This window comes from Microplitis demolitor, chromosome 9 (assembly GCF_026212275.2).
Source record: "Microplitis demolitor isolate Queensland-Clemson2020A chromosome 9, iyMicDemo2.1a, whole genome shotgun sequence".
Taxonomy (NCBI): domain Eukaryota; kingdom Metazoa; phylum Arthropoda; class Insecta; order Hymenoptera; family Braconidae; genus Microplitis; species Microplitis demolitor.
The window spans coordinates 929,669-942,572 of record NC_068553.1 but is presented as its reverse complement, the minus strand read 5'-3'; the positions used below and the strand labels follow the sequence as shown (position 1 = coordinate 942,572).

At 26.9% G+C, this 12,904-nt stretch overlaps 1 protein-coding gene across 2 annotated transcripts; it reads right to left on the bottom strand.

The window, feature by feature from the left end:
• Positions 1 to 780: 780 nt before the first annotated feature.
• On the bottom strand, positions 781 to 12,168 carry LOC103574754 (zinc finger protein ztf-16). 2 transcript variants are annotated; one of them, XM_014442251.2, is made up of 6 exons: positions 11,613 to 12,168; positions 11,183 to 11,412; positions 9,437 to 9,674; positions 9,088 to 9,356; positions 7,040 to 7,363; positions 781 to 4,284 (listed from the first exon to the last, which is right to left on the bottom strand). In XM_014442251.2, exons 2-6 carry the CDS (start codon positions 11,362 to 11,364, stop codon positions 3,708 to 3,710), a joined length of 1,590 nt encoding a protein of 529 aa, XP_014297737.1. In that variant the 5' UTR covers positions 11,365 to 11,412; positions 11,613 to 12,168; the 3' UTR covers positions 781 to 3,707. The 2 variants fall into 2 exon arrangements, with proteins under 2 accessions (XP_014297737.1, XP_014297738.1); XM_014442252.2 differs by having other exon boundaries at positions 781 to 4,269.
• Positions 12,169 to 12,904: the final 736 nt, after the last annotated feature.

Here is a 12,904-nt window from a genome sequence, read left to right as displayed (position 1 = left end):
ATTCATTTAGTATTGTTACGTATATGTGTGCAATTAAAATCACAAGTAAAAACTTAATTTTTTCGAAGCTTTCTATCTATTAATTAATGACCTATTTCATATTTGATGTATTTATTTTTTGTATCTTCATATCAGCAATATAACTAACGGATATTTTTTATAACTTCTCTTTACAAAAATAATAAAAATAATAATAATAGTAACAATCATTTATATTAAACACTTAACATTAACAAAAATTACAATAAACTGAAGTATTATTTATAAACAAAAAAAAATCTCATTTAATTTTTCTCTTATATATTTTCCGGAATGTCTTCTTTCTAAAATTAAATAAATTAATATATTCATATAATATATGATATATAGTTAATTTAATAAAACAAAGTGAATTATTTAATAATAATAAATTAATTAAAAATAAAAACATTTAACAAAAATTTTTTTTTATAACTCTCTTATTTTTTCTCTTGCTCATAATTTATTTAATTAATTAATTATTAATAAAACAATACTCTTATTAATTTCTTTGTATTAATTTTTCTTTGTTTGTACAAATATATTTTCATATATAAAATATTTAATTAATAATTAATAAAATATTTATTATTATTAATTATTAATTATATTCTTATAATTTATTATTTATAAAATTACTATTAACAATAATAATTTTTCTTTGTTTATCTAACAGGCAATTGTGAATTTAAAAAAAAAAAAAAAAAAAATGATAAATTTCTTTTCAAATTTTATTTAATGATTATTTATATCCCTGTTTTTTTAAACTACGAATATTAATATTAACAATTAATAATTAATTAAATTAATATTTCTATTAATCGTTAATGAATTTAATTAATCAAAATTTTTATTAATTATACAGAAGTTTTACTTTAATTTTTTTAAAACAAGAAAAAATTATATATGTAAAATCAGATGTTATTCATATTGTAAATATTAGTACTATGCTAGGTAAAAATGGACGCTAGATGAAGACTAGTGCTAGTGCTGCCAACACGCAAAAATTTCATTTGTGATACTAAATATGTTCAAAATTAGGAGTAACGTCAGCGACACCTGGTGTTAAAATTTCTAAAGCTCCAAGTGAGGTTATTTAAAAGAAAATGGCAGTTATTGTTATGCTGTTCCCATGTTATAACCTCCAATATTATATATTTCATAACATCTGCATTCAAGCTTGATCTTTTGATGTTTGTTTAGCCCCACGAAAAACAGAATAGTAGAAGAATGACAGTTTCAAATATTAGCAAAATTGCGCGAATTACAAAATGTAAAAATTACAGTATTTTATGGCAAATTTCGGAATTTTACGACAAATTACGGTATTTTGCGGTTAAGGTGTGGTAATTAACCACAAATTTGCGGTAATCCTGCAGTATTTTACGGTAACATTGCGATATTTGACCGTAAATTTTAAATCTATAATAACAATTACTTTATAGTACAAACGAATAAAATTTTGCAATAGAAAAAAACTAGGCAGCCATTTAATTTAAAATTTTACTTATAATTAAATTCAGAAGAGGGCGTGAGAAAAAATTTCATAGGAAAATTACTACAGTGAATTCGAGAGTCCATTAAAGTAACGGGATTAGTTTCAAACATTGAAATTTAAAGTTCCCTGTGAATGTAATGAAAAATAAAAGGGGCGACACAAAATGGAGCAAGAATGCAGGTTCAGGTGATGGCAGCACTCGACTTCGGCTCAGGCAACTTTAACCGGCCTACATTCAAACTGTTTCATTCTTGGCCAGTTAATTTTACTATTTCCTGCATAGATTATGAAAAATAACTTTTTTTTTTTAAATCAACTGTATAATAATAAAAATATTAATTAGTACCTAGTATCGTAACTTTTATCTCTTAATAACTCATTAATACATAAAATAAAAATAAAAAAAAAGCTGATAAGTAATTATTACTATTTTTCTAGATGAAATAATAACAAATATATTAAATATATAATTAAATAAAACTATAAAAAGCTCTATGGACGGATAATAATTAGCTTAGTGACATCACAACAACTGGACAAAATGTGAATGATTTAATTGGCATTATTTTAATTTCTAATAATCAATATATATAGTATATATTTACCTCTCACTTTGTTCATAACAAATTTTTTCAAATAAATTCGTTTTTTTAATTAATTCTCAAAAGTCATCATTGATATTAAATAATTTTAAGATAAATATAACAGTACCAGAATGTGGTTAATTATTTTATTTCATAGACTGTTTTACTACCGGGAGAATATCGTAATTGAACCTCAGTTGATATTTTTCTGGGACATGAAAATAATAAATTCAAGTATTTTTAAGATCAAAAATTACACTCTGCGGCATTTATTGAACCGAATTGCCCACTTTTAAATGAAGCTAGACATAAAATTACCGAAAATTTTGTGAAAATCAAGCGGGAAATTTTTGAAATACGATATTATTTTTAAAATAATGCGATCGTTTTACGGCGATAACCCGAGTCAAAAAACAAATTCCAGTTAGAACCTCAAAATACTGCGTGAGGTATTTGAGGGACAAATTGGACGAGATTAAGAACTGTGTGGAAAGTAATTCCAGTTTAGGCCTCAATGTTGTAGTTACGGGCAATTTTACATAATTGAGGGCGAAACTGGTATAAAAAAAATTTTCCGGGGACCTCAAAATCCTCATAATATAAAAAAATTTACTGCTCAAGATTTAGGCCTCAATTTTTCAAATGACGTAACCTATGTGGGTTCCCTCACATTTTTTCGTGAGAAATAAATACTTTAGACCGAGAATCTCAAAAAAATTGACCCAAAAATAAATAATTAATTACAAATTTGCAGAAAAATTACCGGAACCTCTATAAAGTATAACAAATGAAAATGAATATTTATTTTTATTTATATCCATTCAAAAAAATATAATGGTTACTATGAGAAAATAGTTAACCGAAAGAAAATTTAGTATACATTTTTTCAATCAAAATACAAAAATTTATTGAGGACAAAATGTTTGATATTGTATTCTATATTATTTAAGAAGTTTAAAAAAAATTTTTTTTGAGACCTATTAATAGTTTGTCCAGGAATATATAAAAACGAATAATAATAATAATAAATAAATGAATTTTTTTTATTTGACATATATATTTTTGTAAGTACTCAGTTTTTTTTTCAACTCGAAAATTTACTAAGTCCAGAAAACGATAATTTAATTTTTGAGAATTTTGAGTTTCGTTAGAATTTAAAACCGATCAAGAGTTTGCATTTAAACCTCATAATTCACTCTGAGGATTTAGAGTGCCAATATTGTATCATTCTGCGTCCGGTGAATAAAATATCAAAGGAAGTGAATTTTTTGAGGTCCAAACTTGAATATTGATAAGTAACAATTTAAATTTTTTAGAAAGTGACATGAAGCTGAAGCTAGGGGCCATAATAAGTAGCGGCCAGCAATTTTTTGCGTGGCCGCTACTTAATATGGCCGCTAGCTTCAGCTTCATATAAACTGACCAAAGCTATGACAGCAATGGGATAAAAGTGCTGCATTCATACAGTACAATTTAACCGTATTTACAATTAAATCACCGCATGCCTGCAGAAGTATTCTAACCCCGAGGTTTATAAAAAATTCCAGTACTGAGATATTGATCTTATAATTATTAATAATAAATTAATGGTTAAGAAGGCACAATTTCTATTGATGACTTTTACTCAGTAAATGCGAATTAAATTGATAAAGATTGCAGCATTGTTCGCCGCATATATTACATTTCCACGGATTACTGTCGCTGTGACAGCCTTTGTGTAAAAAATATAAGGTCTGATCGGGAAAAGTAATACGACAATAAGTGCATTGGAGTCCACTGGTACGAGGATCCGGCCTCGTTGAACTCGGTGGTTCCCTTAGATGCGATAGATTATTTATGTTACTTATATTTAATATATTTTCCCCTGTGTTTATACTACTGCCGCTATTATTACTACTTGTGTTATTATTGTTATTACTATTATTATTGTTATTACTGCTGTTGTTGTTATTGTTGACGCTGGCATTGGTAATAAGACTGCTAGAAGTGTTGGATAACTTACGTCGCAAATCGTCCCGGAGTAATGACTTTAATGGAGATACTTTTATTAACGAGGGAAGTGGAAGATTGCTCGAGGTCGCTCCACTTTCATCCATCCCATTGCTATTTGGTTCTTGTTTTATTGGTATCAATGAGATTGAGGGGGTTATTGAATCCTCTACCATGCTCCTATAATTATATATCCTTTTGTATAGATATATATTAGTAGATATACATATTTTTTCATGTTTATTTTTGGGAATTAACTCTAGCGAACTCTGTTACACCAAAAAAATATCTAAAATATATCTGGTATTTGAGTATGATTTCGGTGTGTTTTCAGTAGAATTATAAAAGTATACTCACATTATACTCATCTATAACAATAATTTAGGTATGTTTTTGAAAAATTTATACCGGAATTATACTGAGATAAAAAATAATTTCTTAGATATCGGAATATTTAATATATTTAAGTATAGTGGTTAAGTAATTTATTTATATGTTTTTTTAATAAAAAATTCAAGAAAAAAAAATAGAAGAGGTAAATAAGTAAATCAATAATTAAATTATTATAAAAACAATTTTTAAACTATTTACTACTAAAAAGCATTAAAATACTGAACACTTAATTGAAATAGTATTTTTATAATTTTCTATGTAAGGTAAATGTCCCAATACTGGAACGACGAAGGGTATATGACTGATTTTTATCGTTTTAAAAATATTCAAATAAATTATAAACCAAAATAATCTATTACATCATATAGAATAGACATTTACCAATTCAAAAATAATCAAATTAGTTCATTTTTCTTAAATTTAATATAAAAAAAAATTTTTTTTCTATGACACCCAAAAGACCCAATACCGGAACGCTGAAATAGCCTTGTCCCAATATGGGAATTCGGTTGTCCTAATACCGGAACAGTAAATAAAATAAGTTATTTTTTGCATTTATTCATAGTGAAAATATTAATAATTATTAAATAATATTAATGTAAAACGAGTATGAATGTAGCAGACATCAGAGAACTTTAAAATTATAAATAAATAAGATAAAGAATTAAAAAAATAATATTTACAAAAAAAGCACTATTAATTTCAAAATTTTTTGAATTTGCATTTTTTTAAATTTTATATTATTAATTATTTACTTGATTTATTAATAATTTTAAATTTGTCTGATGTCTGCTATATCACACCCATAATGTAAAATGTATTTAAAATTTAAAAATGATTGAATATTCAATGAAAATAAATATTTTGAACTAAAGAATAGGAACATAATAAACCATTTGAAGTTATACTAGAAAAATAATTTAAAAAAAAAACTAAAAACAAAAATTTATTTTTTATGATTTAAATTAGAGTTTATCTATATTTGATGTATTTTTTATAACAATCATACATACTGCAGTAAATATTAGGGCTCCAGTAATAATTAATATTGTACTTGACTTAGCCAGTCAATAAAACTCACCGTTAATGTCTATCGATAAAATTAATATGATTGGCTGTTCCGGTACTGGGCACGGGTTCATTTTGGTGTACCAATAGACGAACAGTAAAATTAATATAATAATACTATTTTTTTCATATTTTTAATATGTTTTCTTGAATTTTATGTCATTCAAGATGAATATACAAAAAAAAATTATTGAAAAGTAATGCTATGCGTTTTCTATAAGCTTAAGACCATTGACTGATTTCTTAGCAAAACCATTAAGAGACATGAAAAAGTCATGAATCCGAGACTATTGCTCTAATTAACATTTTTTTTTCATATTTTAAATATTTTCTAAAATCTATTTTATATCTTATTTTTTAACTGAAAGATTAAGGTTTCAAATAAAGAAAGTTTTATTTAGTTTCATCGCGTACGAGTTGAAATATAATGATTATCAAATCGTTCCGGTATTGGGTCTTGTTCTGGTATTGGGACATTTACCTTATTCAATAAATATTTATTTACTTCAAACTTCAAAGAAACATTTTTCCTTTTTTCCAGGTAAAAACTTATATAGAAAGATATTGTCCTCAACCTCTCTGATTTCGGTATAATTTGAGTATAAGTCGTGCTTGAAATATATATTTTTTCAGTATCATTTAAGTATGAAAAATTCAAAAACATACCCAAAACATGAAACGATTTGAGTATGATCTGGGTATGAGTTGGGTATAATTCTTAAAACATACCAAAATATTTATCAATTTATACTATACCGGAAATTAACCCAAAAGAAACTTAAATTTTCGGTATAAACAAGGAATTAATGGTTTAACCCTAAAATGGTACACGTCATTGCAATGACATATTTGGTGACATTTTGTCATCAGCGTGAAAAAATGACTAATAGAAGAGACTAAAATTTATACTTTAATAAATTCTGGGTGTATAGGGGAGAGGTGCTGGAATTTGAACAGGGGGCAATTAAGTGATCGAAAGGCTTCGGTTTGAACACCTGAAGATGCTGCAATTGTCACACTCAGAGCCATCAGTGGACCAGCGCAAGCTCTGTGTGCGATGTGTCTAACCTTAGTTTATATAGATGTATAGTAAACAATGTGATTAGCACGTGCGTTATACCCTTAATATAAATATTTAATTATTTATAATGTCATTGATTAAAATGTATTAAAAAACATTTTTTGTTCAAATCACAGCATTACTCCACTATTTATCCCTTACAAAGAAACTTCAACTTGATCATCTTTAATTTTTTAAATTTAAGTTTAAAAAAAAAAAAAAAAAAATGGAAAACGGTTACCCTGTGGGCCGGCCCGAAAGCCCCACTATGTTCAAGCTCAAGGAGCTTAAAAAACTGGCGATAAGTTACAGAGATTAATAATGAATAAGAAAAAAATATAATTAATTATGAAGACACTAGAGCAAATAATTCTGTATGTAAATAAATAAATTGGGTAAAGAATGTGTTAACTATTGATAAATATTTACCGGTGAAGTGGTAACTGATGATGACTACTACTTGGCGCATTGCTGTTACTGTCAGCACTCTGTGGACTATTAGGACAGTCACCATTTAAAGGCGCGGGACTTGAATTCCGTTGTCCAGTCATCGTTTGTTCCGGATAAGGAATTGAAATCTCAACATGTGGTGTTAAAAAATGCATTGGTGGAGTTGCATTATCAACAGAACGATTACCAGTACTGTCACCACTGTCAGACAGTGGTGCTGATGGCATCGCTTCGTTTGGTGAACAACTATTTAATATTGAACTTGAACTATTTGGTCCTGGATTATCTAAATCTATTCCATGTCTACAAAAAATTCATAATATTAATTCAATAATAAATAATAATAATTCATTTTTAACAAAAGTATGGATAAATAGTTTCTCCAACTACTAATAGGTAGATCGATTGAACTGTGATAAAATTATTCTAAATCTAGTTTCAGTCAAATAGCTGTTAACTCACAAACAATAGCTTGTAAAGACATCAAATATGTCCGTTATTCTCTACAACTTTATTGAGAAAAAAAAATTATTGTATTAATTAATGAATCGTTGCAAGTTACTCGTTATAAGCAACTATTGAACTGCGTAAGTAAGACTTATGATCAGTGACACGTTGCGCGCAAATCAAATTCCAACAATAACTATAAGGAACAGTAAGGATCAAGAAATACTCGAATCGAAATTTAAATTTTACTAAAATCCTATTGAATGCTGACTAGAATCTGATTGAGCACTCAAGTTCTCAAGTATTATTTAGAATCTAACAAACTCGTGCTTTTTAAAAATAGGTACGTAAGTTTTTTAAGTGCAGTCCGCGTCACGAATAGCCTCATCAGTTTTTTTCAATATCTGATTCGCAATCTAAATTTTTTCTTCCTCCCGCAGATCATAAAAGTAATAGTTATATACATCAGGTCCATCTAAATTAAATTTTATCTCATCTGAAAAAATTACTTGTAGCCATTTATCTATCCAACTCATGTGTTCTTTTGCAAATAAAAGTCGTGCTAATATGTGTTTTTGATTCAAAGCCGATTTTTTCTTCAATTTCTTTCTCTTTAGATGCTTTGCCCGTCTTATCACTCTTGTCACAGTCGAAATAGATGCTGCTGTTCCAACTTCTCCCGCTATTTGCCTCACAGTCTTAATGGAATTAAATGCCGCGCAAATTATCATTCGACGTTCCCTTGGCGTTGTTGCGAATTTCGTTCGATCTTTATAATTTTTTCAGTAGTTTTCATTGTTTTACACGAAATTATTAATGACTTTAGCACTTCAATTCACTCTTCTAGCGATTTCAAGATGGGAAAAAATTTTGATTAAGTAAAAAATTAATTTTATTAATTTCTTCAATACTTAACATTTTATTGCGCCCTATTTTATATAGTCACCAATTTTGGTGTTTTAAATCGATTTTAATTTATTCACCTCGCTATAATATTGAAACATAATAATACGAAAATGAAACAAATTAATTCCTTTGCGCAATAAATTTGACTGAGGTTATCCATGTGACGAACTGCCGACCAGTGGCATGTCCCCCTCATGATATTCTCGCTTTGTTTTTCGAACACTAACAACATATTTTGTTTTGTCTTAATTAAGTAATATAAAACATACAGATAATTTTATATATCAGCGAGTAAAGAATCAGTTATTGAAAAAAAATAGGTGAGGCTATCCAAGTGACGCGGACTGTACGTCACGAGAACAAGAATTTCAACTCAAGTTAATGATGTGTGAAAATAAAAATTCTGTCCGAAAATCGGCTCTTAAATTCACGTTTTAGAGGTAGCTCATCGCATTTTTCGATTTCTCATTCAAATAAAATAGAAAAAAATTTTTTAAAGTCTGTAATTTTATCATTCATCAGGGGATCATTGTATCAGAAAAATCAACAGATATTTTTGTTTAAAATTGAACGCTCTACAAAAAAGGTCTCTTATAATTTCGCGATAAATTTAATTTTTGCAAAGTTATTCGAGATCAAAGTTGGATTCATACCAGATTCCAATATATATTTACCTATTAAAAAAATGTAACCTCAAGCACTTCATGGTAGCTGCACGATAGTTACAAAGTGGACATGACTTGACCATATCATGCTGGCCTACATGTTCATTTTGAAAATGTGCACGCATAGCAATTTGTCGTTGGAATCCGCGGTTACATATTGGACAATGGTAAGGCAATGTTTTAGAATGTGTTGTAAAATGTTCTGCTAAATGATCTTTACGAAAAAAACGCTTTTGACAAACTCGACACTCGTATGGTTTAACTCCAGTATGGCGCATCTGTTTGATTAAAAAAATTTATTAATAAATAAATTCAACAATTAATTAATTAATTAGTTAAAAATGAATTTATTAATTACCTTATGACGACGCATATTAGCGCCATTTGAAAACTTCATATTACATACATCGCATTCAAACATTTTTCTATGAGATCTGTGTCCACTTGAGTGTCCACTCTCATCATTATCAGCATCTTGCTCATTAACTTCAATACTTTCAACGCTTTCTACACCTTCTCCTCCGGCTAAACATTGCTCTTGATGTACAGAAAATGCTGCTTTGTTTAATGTCTCGTAATTATCACATCTATCACATCTTTAAATAATTAAATTTAATATATCGTTAGTAAAATTTTATGGTTAATAACATTAATGAATTTTTAAATTCTTATTTTGTAAATTATTATGGTAGAAATGAAAAGTCAAAAAAATTATCAGTTTTTTTTTTTTCGATGTTTATTAAAAAATTATTTCCCTATTAGGAAAATTCATATGAGATTGCATAGATTCCATGTGAGCTCCTACAGTTTGCGTATTAATAGACAATAGACGTAGAAATTTTTATATAAATCCATAAACTCCTATATTAATTCCTATAGATTCTTCCATTAATATAAACTTTCCCGTATGAATTCACAGGGTTGCGAATTCTTTAATCAGAATATTTGCAATTAAAAATTAAAATTTGAATCCGTAATTAAAATTATATTGATAAAAATTACGAAATTAATTTTTTATTCAACAACTTGAATTGAAAAGTCGAAAAATTAATTTTGATTCAAAAACGTGAGATTAAATATTCAAAAATTAATTTTAATCCAGAGACATGGGATTCAAAATTTAAAAGTTGATATTTAGTCCGGCAAGAGAGATTCAAAATTGAAAAATTAATTTAAATGTACACACGTGGGATGAAAAGTCGAAAAACTAATTTTTTATCAGACAAGTGAAGTTAAAAATTAAAAAATTAGTTTTTCAATTGACACGTGGGTTTAAAATTTTAAAAATTAATTCTAATTCAGAAACGTGGGATTAAAAATTAAAAAATTACTTGTTAATTCAAACATGTGGGATCAAAAATTGGAAATTACTTTTTAATTTAGATATGGTACGCAATCAGATAAGTAATCAAGACAAAAAATTTGACGGCACTTATAACAGGAAAGAATACTGTTTTACTTGACCAAATTTAAATATTTTCAAACTTACTCTTGATCGTCAGATATCATAGAATTTGCAATAAAAAGATCATTCACAGTTGAGACACTCAAGAATTAAATTTTTTGAATAATTTTCAGTGTAAACAGAGAATTTAAAATTAAAACAACACTAATCCGGTGTTTGGAATTTAAAATTTTTTATTTAATTTTTGATACGAAAATAGAAAATTAAAAAACGGAATGGAATTTTTTAATCGCCTTTAGCTATGGCTAATTAAAATTTTTGATTTACTTTTCAATTATTAAATATGGAATTTGAGATTAGAAAGAAATTTTTTAATCTGGTTTTCCGAATTGAAATTGATCATTTAATGTTTTATTTTAAAACGTAGATTTAAAAACTAAGCCATAACATTTTAACGCTACTTTACGAATTAAAAATTTGAAATTTAATTTTTAATTCAAAAATGTAGGATTAAAAATAAAAAAATTATTTTTAATTCAAAGATATTGAATTAAAAATTAAAAAATCATTTTTAATTTGTTTTTGGATTATGAAATATAAAAAAATTTTAATCAAAGCACTAATGCAATTATAAATTTAATGCGCTATTTGCAACCCTGGTGTAGCTTAAAATTAAAAATAAAAAAAAAAGTATTTTACCTAAAAACAGGTACAGCTCCATCACTGCTGTCATAATTTGTATTTAACTGGGCTTCATTATCTCCATCTAATTGCTCATCATCACGATTAGATCCAACCTCACCATTATCAACATTCATAACCGAGGATGAATGAGAGTCAACCTCATTTTCCCCATTGTTGCCATCAATACCATCTGACATTATTCACCATAAAAATCCTCATAAAAAATTTCTTCATCTAATCGCTCCCTAAAACACAAAATTACCCCATTAATTTATCAAAATTCCACATATCAAATATTTATTCTACAAAACCAACATAACCTCACTTATATTTTAATTTTTACCAGTCAGTCTAAAATTAAATTGTAATTAAATTCAAAAAAAATTTCTTAACTCGGAAGAAAATTCCCCATAACAAAAAATTATTTATTTTAAAATTAACTCACCTTTTTTTTATTATTGCCAATCCATGTGACTAGATTTAAAATGTCCAATTTATTTTATACTTTGTTAAATTAATAGTTAACAATATTATATATATGTATATTTAGATATATATATTCATTTATTTATATTTAATAAATAAAATAAAAGCGAAGAAAATAAATTTATAAGAATTTAGAATGGCGATAGTATGGGATTTTTTTATGATTTATTAGAGCAAGGTGCAATTGTTAAATTATTACCCAATACTATGTATATAGATATACATTTAGGTATATATATATATGATTACAGCATAGAAACACCTGGTTAATAAAACGCAATGCCAGAGTGCACTGCACTTTGTCCCAGTTTTCAAATTAATCCGTCAGTTGTGACGTATATTTAAACAATTATTATTATTTTTCTTTATTATTATTATTTTAACAAATATTTTGTTAACAATTATCGTAATTTTATTTTTAAATAACAAATTTTCAACTAATTTACAGACATTTTTTTTTATTTTTAATTTTGGTTAAGTAAAGTATTTCTTTCTTTTTTTTTTTTTTAATTAGATTATGGGGTTATAGTTTTTTTTATGAAAATTTTTAGGAACTGTCTTTTTTTTATATATTTTTGCGAAAACCACGGACTATTGTTTATTTTTCGATCCACGATTTGGGGGCAAGGTGGAGCTGGAGTTGAAAAATGTGGCGGGAAAATTTGAAATTTTTGTATTTGAAGAATTGTAGGTAGGAAAGGAAATTATCTTAATTCAATTGAAATAAGTGAACTTTTTAGGTAGATTTCTTTAGAAATAGGCCTATTTCAATGGGTCTCATGATCGAATTATCAAAGAACTAGATGCGAACACCCGCTTCGCTGGGTTTTTTTTTTGGTAGTGTACTTATTAATGTATGTAATTTTCTGGACTGTTCGAAAAATTTCGAAAACGATTTGATAAGTTCTAAAATATTTGAATGTCGAATATCACTTAAAATTAATTTTTTATCTTTTTAATCTTATCTCTAAAATATTTTTATATTATAGAATGAAGTCGCTTTAACTTCATCATATAAGTTAGCTACTGCTGTATAAATACACAAAATTTAATAACTTCATTATAGTAACAAATGTAATTTAAGACTTTTTTGAAATTGGAATTTTAAATTTCGCGCCCCAAATAATCGTTCTTTTAAGTCCTTTTGTGTACAATGAAAGAAATTCAACTATTCGACAACAGATGGCGCCACTTTGGACAATGAATGAAGTTCAACTACTCGACAACAGATAGCGCCACTACACTTACTTT

Coding starts and splice junctions, on each gene's coding strand:
- LOC103574754 (XM_014442251.2), bottom strand. CDS start 11,364: ATGTCAGATGGTATTGATGGCAACAATGGGGAAAATGAGGTTGACTCT. Junction 9,357..9,436: donor CTAATATGCGTCGTCATAAG/GTAATTAATAAA, acceptor TTAATCAAACAG/ATGCGCCATACTGGAGTTAA. Junction 7,364..9,087: donor AGGTTACATTTTTTTAATAG/GTAAATATATAT, acceptor AATTTTTTGTAG/ACATGGAATAGATTTAGATA.